The 25,427-nt window shown below is 35.1% G+C and overlaps 1 protein-coding gene across 14 annotated transcripts in view; it reads left to right on the top strand.

Moving 5' to 3' along the window:
* Positions 1–24,286, top strand: part of GAB1 (GRB2 associated binding protein 1) — a 158,136-nt gene extending 133,850 nt beyond the window's left edge. For 9 of the 14 annotated variants that reach the window (XM_073236996.1, XM_073237000.1, XM_037022398.2 and 6 more), the window contains 6 exons: positions 186–489; positions 9,617–9,706; positions 11,297–11,390; positions 13,036–13,159; positions 17,653–17,775; positions 20,026–24,286. In XM_073236996.1, the coding sequence (XP_073093097.1) occupies positions 186–489; positions 9,617–9,706; positions 11,297–11,390; positions 13,036–13,159; positions 17,653–17,775; positions 20,026–20,184 (894 nt within the window). In that variant the 3' untranslated portion in view covers positions 20,185–24,286. Of the gene's footprint in view, positions 1–185; positions 490–5,073; positions 5,183–9,616; positions 9,707–11,296; positions 11,391–13,035; positions 13,160–17,652; positions 17,776–20,025 lie in introns of those variants that run through there. The other 5 variants (XM_073236998.1, XM_037022404.2, XM_037022403.2 and 2 more) reach the window with 2 other exon arrangements.
* Positions 24,287–25,427: the final 1,141 nt, after the last annotated feature.

The raw sequence follows: 25,427 nt of genomic DNA, 5'->3' as shown, positions 1-25,427 counted from the left end.
TATAACTGACCTTGGCATCATCAAGTGTATTTCATTATCTAAATCTTTGCACTTAGTGCCTTGAGACTAAATGAGATCATGAAATGAAAGTTCCTGCAGATTCATATGGATAGGTGTGACTTACAGTTGTGTTCCTGTTTGACAGTAGTTTTTGTTTATTAAAAAGAAATATATGTGTGTTTTAGAAAATCAAAAATGTATTGACAGTGGCAAGTGTCTCAAGTGAAGAACTGGATGAAAATTATGTCCCAATGAATCCCAACTCACCACCGCGACAACATTCCAGCAGTTTTACGGAACCAATACAGGAAGCAAATTATGTGCCAATGACTCCAGGGACATTTGATTTTTCTTCATTTGGAATGCAAGTTCCTCCTCCTGCTCATATGGGCTTCAGATCCAGCCCAAAGACCCCTCCCAGAAGGCCAGTTCCTGTTGCAGACTGTGAACCACCCCCAGTGGACAGAAACCTCAAGCCAGACAGAAAAGGTGAGAATGTGGCATAGTAAAAGGGTGCAGAGGCTTCCTGGTTATTAGATCTGCATTTAACTGTCATTAAGTCCAAAACAGAATTGGGACTAGAAATTTTAAAGTATTTCATATTACCTCTGTTATCAACTTGTTTTAAGTGAAACAGTATTGCTATTTATAGATTAATAATTAAGATAAGTTGATACCCAGGTGAGATTTTTTTTAAGTCACCTACGTCTAGAGCAGAGGTTACGAACTAAAATACTCACAAGGATTGGCAGACAGCATGAGGGAATTACAATAAACTGAAATGCCCTTGCCCCATCTCAGTGGAGAACCTAACTGCTCCTTGACTACAATCCTTTGTTGACTTGTGAAAATAACATTACAGGCAAATCTGATGTATCAGGAGAAGCCAGAAATTGTGGATTTTATGTGTCTTTTAATTTTTGAACCTCTGTCAGCTAATTTTTTTTTTTTTAAAGAACATTGCCCACCAAACCAAACACAACCTAGATGTGGTCTTTGACTACTATTTTGTAACCTCTTCTCCAGATTTTGTAACTAAATCAGACTTGAGATTATTAATGCACTTAATAAAGAATTCTTTAAGAACTGTGAGGTTGCTTGTATGATCTTTCCATTCTGTCCATATAAGAACTTATTAAAGAGTAGTCTGCCTTTGCTGAGATACAAATAAATGCTTCTAGTCTGTTCTTTCATACTGGCCTTCATAAGTAACATTAAATTCTAAAAATAGCATGATTTATTAAGAACTCAGTGTAAAAGAAATTTTCAGCCAAATTGGTAAAACATAATCAAGTTTTTTTAAATTTGAGTTTGAGTGGTTAAAATACAGACAACTCTCTGTGTTGCAGCATGCTGTTAGTATGATTTTTCTTAACATCCAAGTTAGTAAGTATAGTGCCTGTGTGATGAGTGGCACAATTTCTGAGAAATTCAGCACATTTGAGAAGTCTCTGCATATAGCTTTCTTAGGAGCATGTAATGTTTATGTAAATTTCTCACTAAACCAGGTTTAGATCATAATATAATTCTAATTAAGTTCCAATTGTGGGGAGCAGAGACTGAGACTCAGAGTTCTTGAAGAAAATGAGTTTTGTTTCTTTCTGCTGTCAAGTCAGTAAAGATTCCAAGAGATGAAATGAGAAAGTCAGTGGAAACCGAAGCATTCCGAGGGAAATGTCATTTTGCTCTGCTTTCTGCATTCCTGTCTTGTGTGAACCTTCGTATCCACTTGGTTTTCTCTCACATTCTGGTCTTTATTTTGCGTCCCCTCCTTTTCGCGTGCTCCACCTGGTTCCCGATCTGCGAGTGCCTCGCCCTGAAGCATGTCCCGCTCAGCGCGCCCCAGCCGCCACTGCAATTGCTCACAGAGAATTTGATAGGTCTTGCGTCTTTTTATGCGAGGCCTCCTGATAGATTGTAGGCCGGCCAACAAATGTGCTGCTGTTGAGCCAGCTGCTCACCTCTCATCCAACAGCTGGAAAGGCAGTCCCACCCGGACAGCCCTGGCAGCAGGGCCAGAGTCAGGAATGGTTGTCCTAGAAAGGGTGTGAGCATTGAAGGCTTTGTATTTGATAACTTTTCCTGTTGTTTCTCATTGTCCTCATTTGGCTTTGTGTCTATTTAGACATTAGTGGCTATTTCCTTCTTTGCATACAGTATGCGAAAGCATGTTTCCACATATGTAGATTAATAATTGGGGTTCACACTGCTGAGGGATTAAGGTACAAGTGTCATGAGCTCTTTGAAATATTGGAATATTCATTTTAATGCTAAACTGCTTCTTAACTTTATGCAATTAGTGCATGTTAGCAGCAGATCTCTAATTTATTATTATTTTTATTAAGGTATCATTGATAAACAGTCACATGAGCAACATTGTGGTTACTTGATTCCCTCCAATATCAAGTCCCCACCACATACCCCATTACAGTCACTGTCGATCAGTGTAGTAAGATGCTATAAAGTCACTACTTATCTTCTCTGTGCTATGTGTTTCCTTCCCCGTGCTCCCCTTACATCATGTGTGCTGATCATAATGCCCATTAATCCCTTTCTCCCTCCCTTCCCACCCACCCTCCCCAGTCCCTTTCCCTTTGGTAACTGTTAGTTCATTCTTGGGTTCTGTGAATCTGCTGCTGTTTTGTTTCTTCAGTTTTTTGCTTTGTTGTTACACTCTACAAATGAGGGAATCATTTGGTACTTGTCTTTCTCTCCCTGGCTTATTTCACTGAGTATAATACCCTCTATTCCCAGCCGTGTTGTTGCAAATGATAGAATTTGTTTTCTACTTGTGGCTGAATAATACTCCATTGTGTTTATGTACCACATCTTTATCCATTCATCTACAGATGGACACTTAGGTTGCTTCCATTTCTTGGCTATTATAAACAGTGCTGCAGTAAACATCAGGGTGCATCTGTCTTTATCAAACTGGGCTGCTGTATTCTTAGGGTAAATTCTTAGAAGTTAAATTCCTGGGTCAAATGGTATTTCTATTTTAAGTTTTTTGAGGAACCTCTATATTGCTTTCCACAATGGTTGAACTAGTTTACATTCCCACCAGCAGTTACAGGAGGGTTCCCCTGTCTCCGCATCCTCGCCAACATTTCTCGTTCCTAGTCTTTTCTGTGTTGGCCATCCTTACTGGTGTGAAGTGATATCTCATTGTGGTTTTAATTTGCATTTCTCTGATGATTAGCGATGTGGAGCATCTTTCCATGTGCCTGTTGGCCATCTGAATTTCTTTGGAGAAGTGTCTGTTCAGATCCTCTGCCTATTTTTTTAATCTGGTTATTCAGATCTCTAATTTTTAACTGCAAATGTAAGTTTCATATCTTGAGGCCCTACATACATGTGGAAGTGGTTTAGTTTGGGTAAAGGTCCTACCTGTTTGCCCCCCCTCCTACTTCTTCCTAACCCCTCAGGCTCTACAGAATACAGTCTGAAAATCGCTGATGTATTTCACAGTTAATGATTCCATGTGGTAAGCATAATACAGAATCAGAAAAGACCCCTATTTATATATTAGAAAAGTTTTAATATCATCATAACATGTGTTTAGTGTCTGTTTGACAGAGCTCATGTACTCCATATTATATGTATTATTTTATATATATCATAATATGGTATGTATGCTATATATCTTATATATTACATCTATGTATAATTATACCTCCTTATGTATATGGTAAACATACTGTGTATTCTGGTTACGGGAGGGATTAATTGTCCTAGTCTTCTAAACCAGCCAGCAGTGACCTTAGAGTAGAGCTGAACAAAGTAGGTTCTTGGTTACTTCTGGAGATTATATTCATTCTGTCTTTTAAAAATTAACTGAACTGTTGAGACACAATACTGAGCTCAGTGGCCAAATTATTTATTTGGTATCTTTACTTAGATATAAAATGAACTGGAGAAAGCACCCCGAATAAAATACCCACATCGTTTTGGCAAAATAAAGAATAGGTTTAGCAAGACAGTAAAGAGGTTACTAAAATCATAGTAATAAAAAGTTTTTTTCTTTTCTCTAGTATTATTTTTTTTAATAAATACAATGAAAGAGAGGAGTCATGAGGAAGTATTTAATATTGCAGGCAAACTTTGTCAACTCACTTTAGAAAGTTATAAATATTCAAGAAAAACACATTTTAACCCAAATTCAGATCTTGGAGCAAAGTTTATCCTAAAAATCTTAAACTATAAAACAGTCTTATTTGGTCATAAAATTCTCATTATGCATACCATCAGTTGAGTCTGTTTAGGTTATGTGGCATCAGATACATGCCTCTTAACTATTATTCTAGTGTCTCTTATTGACTGAGCCTTATAATAAGCAGACAAATTTTATCAAGTATGGCTTGATTAGTTCAAAGCCCAGTACAACTAATTTAACACCCAATATAACCAGGTTCTGTGACTGCCTTCTTTGAAAGGGTCTATAATAAATAAGTGACATTCTAGTCTTGTTTATACCCCCCATTACAGATGTCAGCTGCTGTAGTTAGTAGTACAGATGAGTTTTTCGAATACTTCTGAGTAACTGGAGCTGCAGAAATACATAGATGTTCTATAAATACTTATATTTAATATATTTTCATGGACCCTTCACCCATCACCCAGTTGGTGGTAGCTATATTTTCACCCATGCTATTTCTGTCATGATAGTATTTGTTTTGAACCAAATTTTGTGTGTAATAGTACAGGAGAAAAACATATTTACATGTATTACATTAAATGTTAGTAACACAGATGAGTCATTGGAAATGCACATTCATTGGATTGCTTCAATTGAAACTTCATTTTTTAATGGAAAAGCAATTCTGTAAAGTTGGGAAATTTTTGTAACATATCTACTATGGCTTTTCTGAAAGTAGTCATTACATAGCTGTACCATATTGGATGATTGTACTTATCTAGGCCCTCTACCGCTCCCTATGCAATCTCCTCCTAACAGGAGATGGCAACTGCCTGAGCATCAAATGCTGTCTTCTTACTTTGTTTTGTTTGACTCTTGTCCATTCATGGCTTTGTACAATAGTTCTGACCATTCGTCATCATTGTGATTTGTACAAGGTTACTTCTGGTGTGTCTGTACATCAGTTTGGTTAAAGGATCTTCAGGCCTAGGTCTTCACTTTGGTGTACGAAGCACCCAGAAGACCGGTTGTGAGGAACTTTGCTAGGTGGGTCTTTTTGGCACAGTAACATATTTGCTCTAAACATTCTTTCAAGAGCTCTTCCAAAGAAGTTTCTGAATGTGATTAAAAATTAACATGCTTCTTACAAACTACCTTCATACTGTGATAATGTTCAGAAGATGGATGAATGATACCACTAAATATAACTAGATTTTAATAAACAAGTATTAAGTTTGAATCTCCAGTCAGAGTTTTAGTTTGCTGGTCTAGTTTAAAGGAAATGAATAAGGAGTGTATTTTTACAACACAGTCTTTATATGTGGGGCATTTTTTTCCCCTAAATATTCTTGACCTTCCAATATAATTATTATATTCTTTATATAGTCAGACAAAACAAGTGTAGAAGTTTTTCAGTATGCTACTCTTTGAAATTAGCAAGGGATAATAATAATACAAGTTATTTTTCTATTTTTGACACGCCTCCTGGAAATAGCACAATCAGTAGTACATCAGAGGAGTAAATAATTTAGGTTAAGTTTAAACCTATGAGAGTACGGAAAATAAATTTTCCACTTTGAGTTGAATTTATATTAGCAATACCTAGTATTTGAATATGACCCTCGTGTGACTGCCTTGACCATATTTGTGATGACCAACTTTTGAAGCAATATTTAGTTGTTCTTTTTTTCCCTCTTAAAGGACAAACAATTACCACATTTATCAGATTAAACACTACCAGCCTTAAGGGAACTATACTTCATCTACACAGATTGAAGTGTGCCTTTTAGAGGGTATACCCTCTGCTAGGTTTCAGGTCTCCAAAAAACAGGGAAGAAAAGGAGGCTTCCCTAAAGAAGCTCACTGTCTGATGCAGGAAGTAGAGAAGTAAACACATTATCGTAATTAGCATGGAAGGGGCTGTGATTGAGGTAAGCTCTCTTAGCTAAGCTCCCCTGAGGAAAGTATGAGAGGGTGAGTGGCAATTAAATGATGGTTGAAGAGGGGAGGATGGCAGAGGATCTTTTAGTCAGAATAACAGCAAACTCAGATCCTTTGAAAAGGGGAGATTGGCTCAGAGTCATGAATGGGAGGGAGGGAATGAAATATGAAGGAAGGGAAAGAAGTGAAAATAAATGGAGAATGCCAGTTGCCTTGCAGGTGCCTGATCCTGAGGGTGTTGTAATCCATGCTAATGAGTTAGGGCTTTATTCCAAGTGTACTATTAAAGGGTTTTTTATGCAGGCAAGTAACATAACCAGGTGGCCCCTAAGGCTATGATAGGGAAAAATTTATATACTTGAATATATATACAAATACAAAAATTCTTGTTATAAATTTTACACTTTTCCAGAATCTTAGAGAGTGCTTTGCCCAGTTTCCCAAATCCAAGGTTCTTCATCCCTTGGTATAGAGATGATCAAAGGGGAAAAACCTAACAGACATTCTTCCTGGCTGTCAGTCACTCCCTCACTTGGGGACTTACAGTGGCTTTTAGAGGATACTTGGAATATCCAGGAGGTCATTCAGCCGTACAGTTGAGTACCTCACTTTCAGAAAAACAAACCAGGTAAGAAAAATGCACATTTAAAAAAGGAGGGAAGGACTTGAGACGTGCAGATTTTATATGTTCTTGGGCAAATGAAAACAAACTTACCATTATAAAGTAAAACTGGTATAGGGAGGTTAGAAAGAAAATGGAATATCTAGAATGACTAAGAGATTTGCTGGTCATAACAGGAAGCAAAGCAGGTTTGCAGTGGGTCAAAGAAGATAAATTCCATTTTAACAGAGTGCGAATGCCTGCAGAACATCCATCTGGGGTGGTTTTGTAGATAAACAGATTAAGACCTTGGGGGAAAAATCTGAACCAGAGATTAAGATATACCCAATTATACAAATTAAAGAGAAGATCTCATAATCCAGAGATTGACAGTCCTGAGTGAAACTGTTTTGACCTGTAAGAGTTAAAGTCCTGTGGTAGTCTAACCAGTGGTCAGTTCTTTGCTAAGTGAAATAATGTCGCTTTTCTTTGTTCAAACCTAGTCTAGCTAAAGCCAAGTTACAACTGTCTTGAATTTAAAAGTTGAGGTGTAAGTGAGTTACACTGTTTACACTCAGAATTTGAGAAACAGTTTATCTCCAGAGTTGATTCATTTTCACCTCTACTTTATTATTCTTATTTCTTACTCTTTATTTTCACACTTTTCTTCAGCAGTCAGGAAAACATTCCAAAGTTTGCCCACAAGCAGCAAAGAAGAAGGGTCAAGACAAGCGTGCTGACACCTTGATTTTTTTCTCCTTTCTCTTAAGTAGCACTGAGCTATCATTTGGGTGTGACTTTCATTTCTGTCTGGAACATATATGTCAAATTGACTTTGGAAGCATATAAAGAAAGTTAACAACATGCCCGAGTGACTCGGTACAATTCCGAGCAACATTTCCATGTTCACCTGTTGCCCTAAAATCAACCTTAAGCTTTGCATGGAATAATAAATACATGCAAATTTTATAAATGCAGTTTAAAAATCCACTTAATACAGTATTTTTCTAGTAAGAAAATCAAAGACGTACCTTTGAGAGTACTTGAGAGAAGACATTGGATTGGAGAAGAGATGACCAGTTCAGGGTTGAGTGTGGAGAGGGTCATTGGAGGTGACAGCTGACATATGGAACTGGATCAGAACTAGGAAGATTTGGAGATCACATGATTTTGATTATTTAACCACAAACATAAATAAGAAACTGACGGCGATAAGTTGAGAAACACAGACTGACCACTGGGAGACGACCACAGTGAAAGGTCAGGAGGAAGCTGAGAGCTAATGAAAGTGGGGCTTTCAGAACAGGAGGGTAAACACCCCAAGTGAATGCCAACAAACCAAAAGTAGTTCCAAAAGCAGTTTGTATAACATACTCATGTATCAGCCATCTATGGCTTTTTAGTAGGTGTAAGATTTCAAACTGAGCTATGGAGTTCCAAACTGTTCTCTAAACCCAGGTTTCCAAAGGTTTTCTGCTTCCTGAAGGTGTACAGCTAGAAAGCACTGGTTAGTACTGAGGACATCAAGGTCACAGGAAGCCTTCATGGGCCTCTGATTACCGTTGTGACCTGAGAAAGTCACCTAACCTCTTTCATTTTATGGAGGTAGCTCATCCTGAAGATGAAGAAGCTGGATCTATTTTGTAAAGGCCTTTCAGCTCTAAAATAAGTGTATTTTTCTATAGTAACCTTACCCTCTGCCTCTTACTCTTTTTGGGAGGGAAGTACACTGTTTGGGGGAGTTTAAAAAGCTGGCATCCTCCTTGCTTTTAGAAAAGTGTCCTGCCACTGTGGGCCTGGATAGGTCAGCTTTAGGGGTGGAATAGGGCCCAAAATTTTAGCACTCAACACTTTAAACCAGGACTGCCTCATTTCTGAATAAACTCAATGTTTTAACTCCCTAACCTCCAAAATGGGTCAATGAGAGAATATTCATGTTTTATAACTTAAAAGAATCACATTTTAAAGAACTTTGAGATTTTGGTACATACCAGGTACTAGATATCAGCATTTAATTAGCAAATTCTAACTTTACCATCTAATAAGGTGTTCATGCAACTTTATAAATGCCAGAAAAAAGAAAATTTGGTGCTATTCAGAATAGACTAGCTTAAATTACTGATTCATGATATTAGTACTGCAGTCTAGGATTCCTACTGGAAAAAAGAGGAAGCCAACTGCTGGCTGTTAACCCTGTACTTTCCCTAAGGCTTTTCAGAAGTACTTGTATTGTGAAAAGAAAATGACAGCAACTGAATTTGTGTTTTCAAATACTTAAATGGAAGTGTGACAATCAGAAGTACCAAAATATAGACATTTAATCCTTGTGAAATCAAGTCACCAGGTAGCTGCCGAGTATCTAGAGGAAGCCAGTGTTGGTCATGATTTTGATCTTGGATTGGCAGACATTGTCCCACCCACCTGCTTCTCTAGAACGACTTTGGCTGGAAGTGAAGAATAGTCACATTAAGGTTCTTAAAACATCTCCTTAAATTAAGAAAGTAATAGTATAAGGAAGCAGGCTTTCTTATGGGACACCAGACTCCAAAGATAAGATGTATTAGGGATCTGACTGAGGCATGTTACCATTTTTTATTTGATCCAGTTTTCTGCAGCATGTTAGAAGAATAACTAACATGGCACATGTTTTTCTCCCTTCCCTGAAATAGTGAAAACAACTAACCAGGCCAATTAGCCCACTAAAACCCTACCATCCTTTATGATACTTCGCTAATTACACTGTTGCAGTTGCATGCAGCTTTCTCCTTTACCTTGTACTGAGTGTGAATGATATGTAGCAATATTGAAACAGTCTCCAAAAACTTTTGTTTATGCTTTTGAGATGTAATATTTCTGCTAAGGATTCTGTTGCTTTTTTACAGAATCCATTTTTCTAACTAAAAATAACATATTAAGAGAGTCTTCTTTTTACCAATTAGGTCAAAGTCCTAAAATTTTAAGACCCAAACCCCATGGTTTAGAGCGAACTGATTCACAAACCATAGGTGACTTTGCTACAAGAAGAAAGGGTATGTACTTCAGCACCGCATGCTGGATGGGGCATTGGGAATTTATTTGTTTTGTGATGTTTATTCTTAAAAAATAAAGGAGAAGAGCCTTAAGTACTACTGCTGTTTTAAATAAATCTTACCAGCATGTTATTTCTAAAGTGAATGCTTCCCATAATACATGATGACTCCACTTGTTTTGCCATTAACAGCAGCATGTTAAATATTTAATAATATATGATATTCAGTATTGTCCTTTTACATTATTCTTTTAACCTTTTAGACATCAGTGCATGATTTTCTTTAAGCTTGTGAACTACTTCTGAGTTCCAGTTGTCTCCTCTGTCCTGAGACAGAATACAGAATCATTTCCATGGGTTAATTATTTTATGCCATTTCTTACAATTTGACAGCTAAACTGCTATTAACCTTTGGGTTTCAAAAAGTGAAACATAAGAGTTAAAAAAGTACTTCCAGTCTGCACGATATTATGTACATGTCCATTTTAAGTGAATGGCCCTGAGCAAAGTTATTTTAGCTCAAACTTAAATCAGTCTGTCTTCAGAAAAGTCATACTGAGTTTTTTGTATTTGAGTTGACAAAAATAATTATAAACCCTAGTGAATCTGTAGAGCACTTTGAAATGATACCTGTTTTAATTGGTAATTATAACATCATTGATTAATAGTATACCTATATGAACAAAGACTACAAGAAGGAACCTGGAAAGATGAAAATTTTTCCTTTAGAGTGGCAGGATGAAATATAACGAATGATTAAATAGTCTCCTAAAATATACTTAATATTAACAAATAATACTGTTTTCCTTCTTTTGCTCATTTCATTAATTTCTGAAAAATGTTTCAGTCTTGACTTTACAGGCCAAGACCACTTATAAATAAAGCTAATAAGCATATTATTTATTTTTCTTTAATTTGGTAAAGGATATTGTTGGTTAAATTAAGCTAAAAATCTTAGGCAATTGTTTAATGATAGCCTTTTCTCAGAGCTGAGTTTGAATCCAAAGATAGTATATTTAATTTATTTATAGACCAGGCATGAATTAATTTAAAAGATTTGGTTGTTAATTCTTTTTTCAGTTTTCAGTGTTAACCTAAGTTTTCTATTTCATACTATCTATACATTGTTTTACATGTATAGTTGTATAACTGATGCTTTAAAATTGGAGAATAGGGACATTTTTACGTGGAAGATTAAATAAATCTCCATATTTGAAATTAGGGGAAAATGTGAAATTAGTGAAAAAAATGAAATAAGGAAATGATGAAACATATAAATCAAGTAACTAAAAAGAAATTGGATCACATTACCCTTTCTTATTCTCATTTAGTTTTTATTCATAAAATATTTACTTACATTAAGAAGCACCATGTTGTAACAGGTTTAGACTTTGAGTCAGCAGTCATAAACATTATCTGCAGCTTCTGTCACCAGTTACGTAGCTGGGTAACCTTGAGCAAAGCATATAACATCCATGAACCTCATTTTATGGGTGAAACCAGTTGATCTTAGGCGTACTCTGGCTATAACATGTAGAGAGAGGATCATGTTTTGTTTTCTAATTTCCATACTCTTTTTCTCTTATTTCAGCCAAGCCAGCACCTTTAGAAATAAAACCTTTACCAGAATGGGAAGAATTACAAGCCCCAGTTAGATCTCCTATCACCAGGAGTTTTGCTCGAGAGTAAGTCTTTGTTTCAAATATGTAGCTCAATTGTTCTTTGTAATGAAAAATATCTAGAACAGTGGTTCCCAAATGATGGTCTGGGGAGACCCCCCGTTTCTGAGGTTCTGTAAAGTCAAAACTACTTTCACTCAGATACTAAGATGCTGTTTACTTTTTCCACTCTCCTCCTCTCATGAGTGTACACTGGCATCTTCCTATTTGATGATATTGTTGTGACAGGTAATAGAATAGGTATTTATGTACTCTTTTTAAAAATTCTTCTATGACTTGTAATATGGTAACTATCAATAGATATTTATAGATGTTGACATATCTATTGATATAGCCCAAATAAAAGTTCCTTTAGGGTTCTTACTAATCTTTAAGAGGGTAAACTGTTCTTGAGGCTAGAAATATTTAAGAACTACTGATCTGGAAAATATGGTAGTTTCTTGGGGGGATTATTTAATCACAGTTTATTTAAATAATACCGTGGAATGAATATATGGTGTTACAAACCTTTGTTGAACATATGTTTGTGTTTTATGTATACAGTAGTCCTCCCTTAACTGCAGGGGTTATCTTCCAAGTTATTAGTACCCTAATTTTGTAGTATAGAGAAATTGGAAAACAAATCCTATAAATGCTATTTTTTTCTATAAATACCATTGTGATACATACCTATGATAAAATTTAATTTATAAATTAGGCACAGTAAGAGATTAACAATAATGAAATAGAACCATAATGATATTACTATAATAAAAGTTACATGAATGTGGTCCCTTTCTCAAAATACTGTATTGTACTACACTCACCCTTCTTGTAATGATATGAGATGGTAAAATGCCTACATGATGAGATGAAACGAGGTGAATGGTGTAAGCATGGTACATAGCCTTAGGCTGCTATTGACTTTATGATGTTATGTTAAAAGGAGAATCATCTGCTTCTGGACAGTGCTTGACTGTAGGTAACTGAAATTGCGGATAAGGGGAAACTAAGGGGCAGCTAGTTTTTCTTAATAGGAATTCTTACATATTCTTTTTTTTATCTGTGACTTTCTACTTATCCCCCAAATCACTAGCAATACTTTTTTTTTGTTCTACACGAAGTAATTTTTTTATTATTATTAAAATATCATTGATAAACAATCTTACATTGGTTTCAAATGTACAACACAGTGGCTCAGCATTTATCCCATTATTAAATCCTCATCCCCTCTAGTGTGGTCACTAGCTATCAACATAGTAAAATGTACAGAATTATTCTCTGTGCTGTACTGCTCTCACTGTGACCATCCTGTATTGTGATTGTGAATTATTGTGCCCTTTATCCCCTTCGCTGTCCCTCCAACCCCTCCCCCTTGGTAACCACTAGTCCCTTCTCTGTGCCTACAAGTCTACTGCTATTTCTATACAAGTAATTTGATACCCAAAAATATACTTTCACAATATAGCTATAAATATTAGTTGTGCATTTGAATTTGTATGATAAATTGTTATAATAAATGTATAAATGATTGTGTGAGATGATTGTATGATAAATAAATGATAGTAAACTTGAATATTTCTGAAAAAATTGAATTATCACTCATTATTTTGGAAGTGATTTTAGAAATTCTTGTCAAAGTTTGTGTTTGTAATGATGATTTTGTAATCAGCTCCTCTAGGTTCCCCATGTCTCCCCGACCAGATTCAGTGCATAGCACAACTTCAAGCAGTGACTCACATGACAGTGAAGAGAATTATGTTCCCATGAACCCAAACTTCTCCAGTGAGGACTCGGTGCGTAATCTGCATCTTAGCTTCTCTTTTCCTGAGCAGCAGCCCTTCTAAATCATTCATGTTGGAACCTTTCTTCCAATCTATAAATTGTACCCTTACTTAAGGAAAAGGAGAAAAACCAATAAAGGGCCAAAGTATAATTTCAGTTATGCCAGTATCCATAAAGTAGGTATACATTAGTAGTAGTCATGAAAGTTTTGCACTCATAGTTCTTTTAAGATGTACTTGATTTTTGAAACTATTCAAGAAAGTGCTTTATGCTGGAACCACTCTATGATGCAGTTCTCCAGACCCAAGTCAGGGCCCTCTTATGGTGAAATAATCTTGTGCAAAGGGTTTCTTGATAATCTTTCAATAATATACCCTTAGATAAGATTTAAAGATTAGAAAAGAGCTGCTACAAACCTAATTTAGTTTCAGATTGGCTCTGTTATGAGAAGGCACAAAAATCTTATAATAGTGGTAAGCATTATGTTCCCCAGAAATTAGGTAGTTGACAAAAATTACTTTAGATATTGAAGAACACAAACCAGTTTTAGTTTTTAAAAATACTTTGCTCTTGCTTTCCCTTAAATCAATTTCAGTGCTTGCTCAGTGATTCATACCTCAGTGGAGAAGCATATCAGTCAAGATTAGGTTTCCTTCTGAGTAACTGAAAATAATCAAATAACAATGACCTAAGACTGATGTTTCTTTCTCACATAAAAGTCCAGAGAGAGTCAATCCAGGGGTGTTGTGACAGCCCTGTTCTACAGAGCCCTCGGGGATTCTGGCCCCTTCCAGCTCTCCAGTCTGCCGTCCCCTGGGTATAGCTGACATCCTCATAGAACAAGATGATGCTTCAGCCCACAGATTCCCATTCCAAGCTGCAGAGTGGATAAAAGGGACAAGAGGCAAAGGATACTACCTCATAAAGAAGGTTCCTGGAACTGCCGTGTACAGACTGTTGAGTAGAACTTAGTCTATGGTCACAAAGACACAAAAGAGGCTGGAAAATGGTCTTTGATCTGAGGGACAGACAGTAGGCCAGGCTAAAAATCCCATTCATGTGGGAAAAAGGAAAGTAGATGCTGGAGCATAGCCAGGCAGTATCTCCCAGGATAAGCAAATCTCTCATGTTAAAATTTTGAATGAGTGACATGTTAGTGATTTTATTTTCTTTAAAGCAATCCCATTTAGAGATTCAAAACATCAAGTCCAGTTCTGTCAGTAAATTATTAAATTAAAAAATAGTTTTATGTCTTTAATGGACTTAACATTAAAAACAGGTTCCTAACAACCAACTGTATGTTGTCAGAGAACAAAATTAAGTGATAAGAAAAGCTTAATGTGGTGCTTAAATTATTAATTAATTAATTAATTAAAAAATATCAAATCAATAACATGTTCAAAAATTAACAAGATAATGTAAAATATTTATGTCAGCCTCAAATTAGAATACAGACTACCCATAACAATAATGTTTTCACTCATTTTCCAAGGCAGGCCAATTTTTATCAATTGACTTTTGCTTTTGGATTCACAATTTTTCAGCTTGATGAGTGGTGTTTTATTATTTTTATTAACTTAATATTTTTCCTCATTAAAGTAAATAGACTCTGGTAAAAGTCTAAGTAAATCAGTCAGTAAAAAAGAGAGTACACCAATTTTCATCTATAGGGGGTTGAATGAATTTATTACAAAAGTAATTTTCTGAGACACTGAAGAGTGCCATTTTGCACAAAATAGTAAAAAACTATAAAAATCTTAGAAAGGATTAATAATAGGAAAGTTTGAAGGGTATGATTTGTCATGAGTATTAGGTGAACAGAAAAGACTGGAAAGGAAAACATTATAATCAAAAGGTCAAAAGAAACAAAAATATAAAGTTTTTCTTTTATACCTCATAACACTAAAACAAAGGTACTGTCACCTACCAGTAGAGGTGTCTAAATAACCAACCAGCTGGTGAACTTCTCAAGTACTTAGTTAGGTCCCTAGATAAGCAAAAATGTTGTAGGTGAAAATATCTGCCTGCCATTCGCAGGAGAAAGTCAGCTGTGCCATCTCCTCCTCCTCATGCCACCAAATGCAAGGGCTCATCTGTAGTCCAGACAGCTCCTCCTCAGGAAGCAGTGTGATAGTTCGAGCGGTATTTCCTGTACCTCTCAGAACTTGGTGTATTAATGGAATACCACAAATGTTCATGAGACCTAATGTGTGTGTGCTTATGGTGATGAAGTCAGTAAAGATTAGTCTTAAAGAAGTTGAGACAGGATTAGATCAAATCTGGTATATGTGTACAATGAAGATGAAGTTCTACACATTGATGATACATTTTCCATACTGGTAGCCTTGGAGCAGACAGGCTCTATTGAAACAGTGAATTGATTACCCTGCCTATTCATTTAGACCAAGATCCTAAGTCAGGCATTTGTGAAGTGAGCCCTTAAAGTAATTCCTGAAACTCAGGTGACAGTACAGCATTACTAAACATAGAAATACTGTTATGTGACAAAAACAACAAAACCATATTCAAAAGTTTTACATATTTTTAAAGGGATTTTTTAAAAACCACTTCATTTTTCTGTGTGCTCTTCTGTTTTGTTTTTTATTCACAAAACATTTAAATAGCTCCTAGAGTCTTAGGATTTTGTAAACTGTTTTGGGAAAACACGGGGTTAAAAGCTAGAACACAGAGACAAGCCATTGCCATTTGGGATTATATGAAGAGCAAATAACTTCCTTGTAAGGACTAATACTTAAAGATGAAAAATTTTCCAGTTAAAGTAATAACTAGACAAAAATGTTTAGCAATTCTGAGAAATTTTCTGTAGGAACAACTTACTGATATTAATACGTACATCATGTGAAATTGCTTCCTTTCATTGCCTTGCAATACTGTGAACAATTCAAAGCATTTCCAATAAAGGACGTTCCAGGTGTGGGGTCTTCTGCTGGTCACATTTGAATATAAAATTTTACACGCATGCACACACACACACGCACACATTCCTGCTTGATTTACATGAGAATGAAATATGGAGTCATTCAAAGAAAAAATTTCAGTTTCTTCATGAATTAGAAAAAGGGGGCAGAGGAATGAATGTTTTTATTCATTAAGCACCAAAACTTGATGACACTTTTTGTACCCTGCATGTTATTGTCAATGTTCTTTTAATGTTTTATTAGCAGTAGTTGATAAATTTGCTTTAAAAATCTGTTCCTACAAATAGGGCCACTATGTTCAGTCACGCAGGTGGTTTGCTGCATAAACACCATGCAGACAGTAATGGAGAATGTACCACAGACTGTACACATACTGTGTTCATGTGTGCTTGCAACCCAGACCATGTCCCTCTCACCAAGCTGTGGGCCCTGGCAGAAAGCTGGGTCACCCCAGAGGAAGAGGCACCTTTTCCTAATTCATAAAAAAAACTATCCACGTGAGCTCTCAGCAACCCTGCTTACAAATGAAGGAATAAACTCAGTATTTTTCTACCAATTGTCCTTCCTATAAATCACAGCATACAGTGTTTAACCTCAAGAAAAAGAAATGGATTGCAATATAAAACAACCAACAAAACCAGGTTTATGCAGTTTCCAAGTGGTTTTGTTCATTGTAACAAGTGTGAATTTTTAAGTTCATTATATCATCACTATTTTTGTGATAAGAGTGAGGTAGTATGTGAACATCTACCTGACAGAAGGCGCAAGGATGAAAAAGTCCCTACTGAATTATAGTCTCATTTATGAGAAATCAGAAACATTTCTAGGTGAGGTTACAAGTGGCAAGGCCCCGAAACCAGTCACTTGTTGGAGCGCACTTAGGAGATTGTCATAATTAGGGTAAAGGTGTATTTAGGGACAGAAGTTCATCTCATCTTCTCCTTTCGTCTTAAGCTTTTTTGCCGTTGGTTATTGCTCTCTTTATCTCCCTTTTTTCTTCATCTCTTTTTAGAGAGTAGTCCTTCTATTGTACAATTCTTATTAGGACAGGAGGGATAAGGCTAAAAGAAGACAGAGAAGATAAGTGGTAAAAATTTCCAGATGGTTGAAACAAAATAGACTTTGCCAGTAGAGTCATCATTATTCAGAGCTTGTAGTTAATATACTTACTCTCAACTAATTTTAGTGTGAAAGTCTTTAAATAAAATATAAAGCTTTTCTCAAAATTTAATTTGAAAGCAAGGAATGTAAGGACTGTTGTTGAAACAGATGTCATTTTAATAATGTTTGGGTTGAGCCATTGCAACTAACTAGCTCAGTGTCCCAGTCTTCATTTCAACCTAGTTTGACTTCTGAAACTACTTTTAGCTTGCTCTAAATTTCAATCACTTTTTTAACATTACTTATTTCCCCCCAACACTAACTGATTACTTAATTTTCTAAGCAGACATTTCTTCAAGCTATGTCCCCTTGAAATAAATATGTAGGCTTTGTAGATAGCAAACAAGATAAGCAGGATGTCTCATAAATACCTGACAGTTGACTTTGTTGTAATATACTTTCAGAATCTTTTTGGCAGCAACAGTCTTGATGGAGGAAGCAGTCCTATGATCAAGCCCAAAGGAGACAAGCAGGTGGAATACCTAGATCTAGATTTAGATTCTGGGAAATCCACACCACCACGCAAAGTAAGTGAAATTAGTTCACCATAGCACATTAGTTTTAGCCTGACGAATCGTATCTCTTTGGGGGAAATTTGTTATCAGTATGTTTAATTTAGATTTAGTAGTCTGTTACTGAATACTGTTTCATAAATCACAAATAACAAAGTTGGGGAGACTAATTTTTTTCCTTGACACGAAAGTTATACCCTTTTTACTCTTTTTAGTGATTACTGTTGAACTGCTAACTTTTATTCTGAAGTTAATTATTGCCTTCACTGTCTTTGGATTGTTAGCACAAATTACTCTCCTCCTGACTTACGTTCTATTTTTATCCAAAATTTTAGTTTTTTCCTTTTGTTAAACCCACAAACTAGACAATAGTAGTAGTAGTATTCTTATTATCTAGGCAGTGTTTATTTACATTTTCCTATGTGTTTGCCAGCTTTTTAAAATCATTCCTTCTTATATCTTAGACTTTCCTTCTGTAATCACTTTTCTTCTTCCTGAAATACATCCTTTAGAAGTTCCTTTCGAGGAGGTGTATTAGTGGTTCCTGGAGTTTTTATTTAATTGAAATATCTTCATTTGCTCTCATTCTTGAAAAAGCATTTTTTTGAGTTTTCAAGTCTTGATCGACAGTTTCTCTCAACATAGAAGATATATTCACTATTATCTAGCTTCCACTATTCCTCTTGAAAAATATGCTGTCAGTCTAGTTGCAGTTCCTTTATGCACAATCTGTCTTTTCTGTCTGGCTGATGTTAAGATATTTTCTGTATCCTTGGAATTCTGCAGGTTCACAACAATGTGTCTAGACATCCAGACATAGATTTATTTTTATTTATCCTGTTTTGTAGAAGTTGTACTATATTCCTGGATTCCTGTTTTTTATGAATTTTTCAAAGTTCTCAGATCTCTAAATATTGTTTTCCCACTATCCTTTTTATTCGCTCCTTTGAGATTTTAGATTAGACATTAGTTAGAACTTTCATTCTGTTTTCCATATCTAATACCACTCTTTCATATTTTCTATCTTATCATCTCTTTGCATGTACTTGGATACTTTCTTTAGCTCTATTACCAAGCTCACTAATTCTCGATTCCTGTGTTTAACCCATCTATTTAATTTTTAATTTCAATTATTTTTTCATTTCTAAAATGTTCTACTTGCTTTTTTCAAATATGCCAAGTTCATTTGAAGAACTTCTTATTCCTTTCTTGTTATTTTGTTCCTTTTATTTAGTTTTGTTTTTTAAATTCCTTGAAACATTTTATACTGTTCATGCAGTAATCTCAGTGTCTATCTAAAGCCCTCAAAGGTCTGAATCTGTGTTTATTGATCCTGTTAACTCATTCTTGATAGCTTGTTTTCTTGTGTGTTTTATATATTTTTTTGTGAATTCATTTTTCTGAGCATATCTGTAAGGAATCCTGCAGACCTAAATTTCCTTCAGAAAGGATTTGCATTTGCTTCTGTTAAGAATCAGGCTATGCCACCACATTAGGACCACCTCAGTTCCCTCCAAGGGTCCCTACTTAACAAGGTAGTCTCAGGTTCAGTTTTGGCATGCCATCCCATCCTAGGCTCCTGATCACTGTGCTGAAATTGACATTCATCCTAAAGGCAACAGCTCTCTGCTTCCTCTGTTTCCATCACAACTTGGTTATTTCCCTTACTTTCCATTGATTTAGCTAATATGTACTTGTATTTTAGGAGCCTGCTTAGTTTGCTGTTCTTAAAATATTGTTTTCCAAAAAACATTTCTAACCTCTAAAGATATATACTGATACATGATGTTCTCAGTACTTGAAAAGTCAAGTGTAAGCTAAAGACTAAAGGTAAGCAAGAGCTGTGTATCTTAAGATGAACCAGGTGTCTGCTATCCCTGTTTTATAAGAATTTCATCAGTGTTGGGAGCATTAGTTTAAATTCTTACATAACAGTTGACTCTTGAACAACATGGGTTTGAACTGCACAGATCCACTTACAGATTTCTTTCAATAAATATATTGGAAAATTTGGGGAGATATGTAACAATTTGGAAAAAGAAATTTATTTTCTCCAAGTTACTTTAAGAATACAGTATATATGATAAATGTAACATAAAAATATGTGTTAATTGACTGTGTTGGTAAACTGAGGAAATATTATTAATGACATATGGAATTTCAAGAGTTATTCATAGTATGTGTGTATCTTTTTTAAGACTGAATTTCACCCAGAAGGACTTCTTTATATGTGCGACTTTATGTGTTTTTCTTTGCTTTTTTTAGCAAAAGAGCAGTGGGTCAGGCAGCAGTGTAGCAGATGAGAGAGTGGATTATGTTGTGGTTGACCAACAGAAGACCCTGGCTCTAAAGAGCACTCGGGAAGCCTGGACAGATGGGAGACAGTCCTCAGAATCTGAAACGCCAACCAAGAGTGTGAAATGAAAATACTGCTTTGCTGTTCTGAACAATAGAGAACTGAATTGTAAAAATAAATCTTATTTGACTGAAGATGGCTTGACACTTCTACTCTAGGTAGATCTTCAACTAAGTAGAATTGAAGTCAAAGGACCTTTCAGGCATAATCAAGCAATTTAGAGTGTAAATGGTGCTGTGTGGTATCTGAACAATTCATAACATGTAAATAATGTGGGAAAATAGTATTGCTTTTAGCTCCCAGAGAAACATTTGTTCCATAGTTAACACACTTGTAGTATTACTGTATTTATGCACTTTTTCATTTAAAACATAGGTTTGGGTATTCCCAGATGTTCCTTAACATAATTCCTTTGGGAGTTCTTGTTTTTCCTCACACTACTCTATATAACAGTACTAAGTTAACCAAGCTACTTTTAGATTTGGGAATTGCTCTTTAAACTACAGTCTAACAACATTAAAATGAGAAGTAGAGTCAGTATTTGCCTTTCTAACTGAAAGTGATAACCATTAGCTTAAACGAAGAGTATACTTGGACTCATCATTCATTGCCTTACAGAATGCTGAGGATAAGCACCTAGTTCTCTGGTTCATGCACATTTAGTTTTCAGTGGTGGAACTTAATTACACTTTGTTAATTGTAGTGTTTTTGGTTCATTGAGTGAAGATTCTGCCAGGTGGAATCTTACACCTTGGAAAGGCTGGATAAATTACACTGTAAGTAAGCCTACAGTCACTGTGACATGTGTGATGATGTGTTCTCCCACTTAGCAACAAGTGTTAAACTTCACATATTTGCAGAAGTAGATTATATAACTAATCAGGTACGTCCCAGGCACTGATGTGCTATTGCACTGATCAGGTTTAGACAACAAGCTTGAACTGTGTTCTTGTTAGTCCTAATAGTGGTTTCTAGTTTGGAATTGATTAAACAGTTGACATTCACTGTTAGTTATAGCAGCATACTGTGATTTTTAATTAGACAGTAATTCAGATTTACTACTCTAAGAAATACTATCTTTTGACACCATAGTGCCCTTCCTATGATTTTATAAAACTGAATATTCTTCTTGGCCTTATATTTAAGTCCCTATGCAATTTAATATTTTATATCTTCATTTAAAAAGAAAATAGGTGCTATATAAGTAATTCTCTTATGTTGCTTTTCCAGTAAAAGAATTAAGGATTTTATACTGTGATTTATATTCACTGCCCCAATTTAAGAAATACTTTAGCCTTGCTATAATGTGAGATCTCACAGTCAAGGACCTCTTCCAGTCAGATTTTTTTAGACCACCAGAGGAATCATATAATTCTGTCTCAACTATAACGTGGTCCTGTGAAGTGGGTATCAAGACTACAAATTATATATGGTGAGACTGCAATGATATTTATCTGTCATGGCTTTGCAATCTAATTTAGAAAGCAAGTACAGTTGTTTGTTAACTAAGTTTCATACAGTCTGTTTATATTGATTTGAGACTTACTAACAGTTTTCAGAGGGGGCATAAAGACAGGAGCACCCACAGCTGAGGCATGACTCCCTCCTTTCAGACCTCTGTTGCCTGAGCACACAAATATGCCCTGATTTTCTGGCCTCTTGGTCATATAGTACTGTGCCTAATCAATGTAATGGGTGTATTTCCCCAGTCCACAAACTAAAAATGTTCATAACAAGTTGAATTGTACACTACTAACATTTGATGCATTTAAATGTTTGCTTCTTTTTTAAAAAAAAAGCTAAGACCCAGAAGTGAATTTCGAGGTGGATTTTTAAATTTAAAAAAATTGTTTGAGTTTGGTGTGCACAAACTCTTTTATAATGAAACCACAAAGTAAAATCTAAAATCATTAAAATGTGCCTAAACTATCAAAACACAGTTGATGTATAAGGTACTAAACTGTGTTATGTGGAGGATGAACATATTGAGATATAGGACATAATAAGCCATTATTCAAAAATAGAAATATTATTTGAAGCTGCCTGTCACAGGAGTCTAAAGCAATTATTAATTTTTTATTATAATTTTCCTTAATTTTCTGTAAGTTACTCCCCATTTTCTGAAGACCTGCAGCACTCTTAATTTGTAGAAATTTTCCTATTATGCAGAACAATTTAAGTCTTGAAATGTGGAAGGCACTGTTTTAGAAAATGAAATCACATTAGGCACTGTATTAACAAATTAAAAGAGTTTCTCATAGAGCAGTATTTTCTAAACATTTTTAGCACTAGAATCTTTTTTTAAATAAAATTTTATGTAACTGCAATATATAAATCCTGAAAAGTCCATTTTATTGGTATAAATGTATTTTGAGTTTACATTTATGTTTGCTTATCTTAGCGCATTACCAAGAATAAATTTCAGAATAATGCAAATGCGAAACTGGGGTTACAGTTAGCAGAAAACCTCAGCAGCCAATTTATTACTACACCTTTTTTTATCTGCACACTACCAAGAAAATTTGATTCACACAAACCTAAGTAACTACAGATAATAACAGGTTTCAAACACACATTTCAGGAGATTCTTTAAGTAGAGATAGCTTAAGTTGTGTTCCTGAGCTTATATAAAAATAAATTATCCTGATAGTGGAACTTAATAAATAATCAGTCTCCATTACGGTAAAATAGAGGAGTATATAACACATTTGAATGTGCATTTTTATTAAATTTTAAAATATAGGCTTAAAAATTTTTGAGCCAAGCCCTTTTAATACTCCTGATCACCTCCAAGAAGCTGTTTTGGCCAGGCATGGGTTGAAAACCACTCGTTAATGATGTGACAGTCATGTTATAAATCAGAGGTCTTTTTCTGCCAGATGTTTGATGTTATCTACCTTTTACTGCATATTTTGAAACAATTTTATGAAGGTTTGGATACTAAAGCACAGTTCTGCTTTCAAAAATTCCTACTTGAATGATTTAAGCTATTTAACCCTCAGAAGGTATCACTTAGTAAGCTAGAAAAGATGGTTTTTAACTACCCTCTAGTTGACCCATTTTCATCTTTATTTTTATCAATACCATATAAGCTACTGTGTTTTAGAGAATTCTGTAAAGGTACTATGAGTGTGTATGTGTATATATAGCATTGTATTTAATCATAGACTAAATTTAATTTGATATAGAAATACTGCTATATGTGTACATTAAGGTCATCAGTCATAGTTTCTTCTGGACTCTTTATATTTAATGAGGGGTCACGATCTTCACAGTCATAAATGCATTTAAACCAGAAATTGAACACCAATATTTGTTTTTTTCTCCTACTGGGGGAAAGTTGTCTGCTTTCACCCTTTAGCAAAAACAATATTTTTCACATTTTGTTAAAATGTCTTCTATGCCTGTACACTATACCATAGACATTGATGGTAATTCTTAGATGCATCCAAACACTCCTAGTGCCTCTTTCTTTGGCCTGTTGAGAATATTGGGATTACTGTTCTGCATGAATAGAAAGTCTTTAAAAGTCTAGAAACAAGGAGGGCTGATGCTTGTATTCCTATCCTGTGGGTCATTCTGGTAGGTCTTGCCTTCTGTTGTCAGATAAGCAATCAGATCCATGAGAGGGGTTGTACATATGACCAAAACAAGTGGCTCCACAGAAAGAGATACATATATCCTACAACAAAAATTATTGTCAGTAACATCTGATATATATAAATCTGTATGTAATTTAGAATACAACTATGAAATGAAAAGCCATGGTGCCATGGTGTTAATGAGTGTTGTCAACATCATGGACTTGATATGATAAAAAATCAATTGTTGGATTGTAGAGATTATTGGTTTTAATCTGACTAAATATATTTATGTATTACTACAACATGAAATACTTTCGTTCGTCGAATCTTTCTTTAGGTTTAGTATAATGTCTATTACAAGTTTCAACAAAATATTTAGTCAAGAGATTAACAAAGCTTCTTCTTCCTTTACATAAAAAGATGGTTTTGTATGAGTTCTTGTAACCTAAATCAATTGTTGATAATCATCCCACATTTCATCAACAAAATCTAATGTATAAGTTTATTTCTCCCTTCTTGCACATTTTCTTCTGTAAAGATCTGACTGTAGATACTTTTCTGCTACCAAATAAAACTTTTCAAACAATCTGGTTTCAAGACTTTAAATAGTTGATATGGATACTGATACTATGAACGAATAAGGAAATATAAATTTGTGTTTATATTTGTGTTTATATTGTCCTTACAGTCTTTAAATCAAAAACCCAGTTTGGCTGTTAACTGTACTTTTTGGTTCTACTTCTGGAGTGTCACTTTTCAGCAAAAAAGATCTCATTCAATCATCCTAAAGTACAATAGTCATGCACTAACTGAATAGGAGAAACTCCCAAAGACTTGCCACATTCATAAGCCCTTGTCATTCTTTGATCTAGTCGATGCTACCAGCCTTTTGTTGAGTAAAGGGAAAATGAGTAAGGGTCTGCATGCAACCTTTATCATCAGAAAATACTTTTGATATGTAAAATTTGACTTGGAAAGTGATATGACTGGGCTTTTTGCATGAGAGTTTTCAAACATCTCCAGTATTTCATAAAATCCTAAGAATTACTGTGTCCATCCTTTGGCCTATGCAGCCCAGAATTTTGCAAATCTGACTCATTAAAGTGGGAAGTTTGGGGGTGATGAAGTTATCTTCTTGGAGGTTTTTCATCTTTTTCTGTCACCTTGTAAATGGTGAAAGTTATGGATCATATTTGCATATAACTTCTTTGGGGAAAAAACTCTGATATAAAAACGTGGTTTGAATTAATTTTATTAGACTTCATGGAGAATATAACTTGGAAATTCTGGGAATATGTGTTATTGCTTATTTAAAAGCTAAGTCGATGGGAAGCATTTTATTAACCTTTGTAATGGGTAACATTACTTAGATTCCCTGTTTTAATATTACATAAATAATTTTTTAAATGGATACCCATAGAAAAGGAAATTTCTAAGTTGTATTTCTGTACTTTATTAGACAGGATTTTATTACTAATGGTTATGTTGGTGATGAACTCATAGCATGTGTCTCTAAGTTTGTGCTATATGGGATGCCCAGAACATTTGGAATACTAGTGTTTAATATACAGTGGTGCAGGAAGGAAAAATCAAATCTCACAAAGAAACCCACTTTCTTAAATACAGTATTGTGATGGTTAATGTGTCAACTTGGCTAGGCTGTGGTGCCCATGTGTTTGTGCAAACACTAATCTAGATGTTGCTGTGAAGATACTTTGTAGATGGGA

The sequence above is a fragment of the Manis javanica genome, chromosome 5 (assembly GCF_040802235.1).
Source record: "Manis javanica isolate MJ-LG chromosome 5, MJ_LKY, whole genome shotgun sequence".
In the NCBI taxonomy this organism is placed as follows: domain Eukaryota; kingdom Metazoa; phylum Chordata; class Mammalia; order Pholidota; family Manidae; genus Manis; species Manis javanica.
The sequence above is the reverse complement of the archived record's forward strand: the minus strand, read 5'-3'. Positions and strand labels throughout refer to the sequence as shown.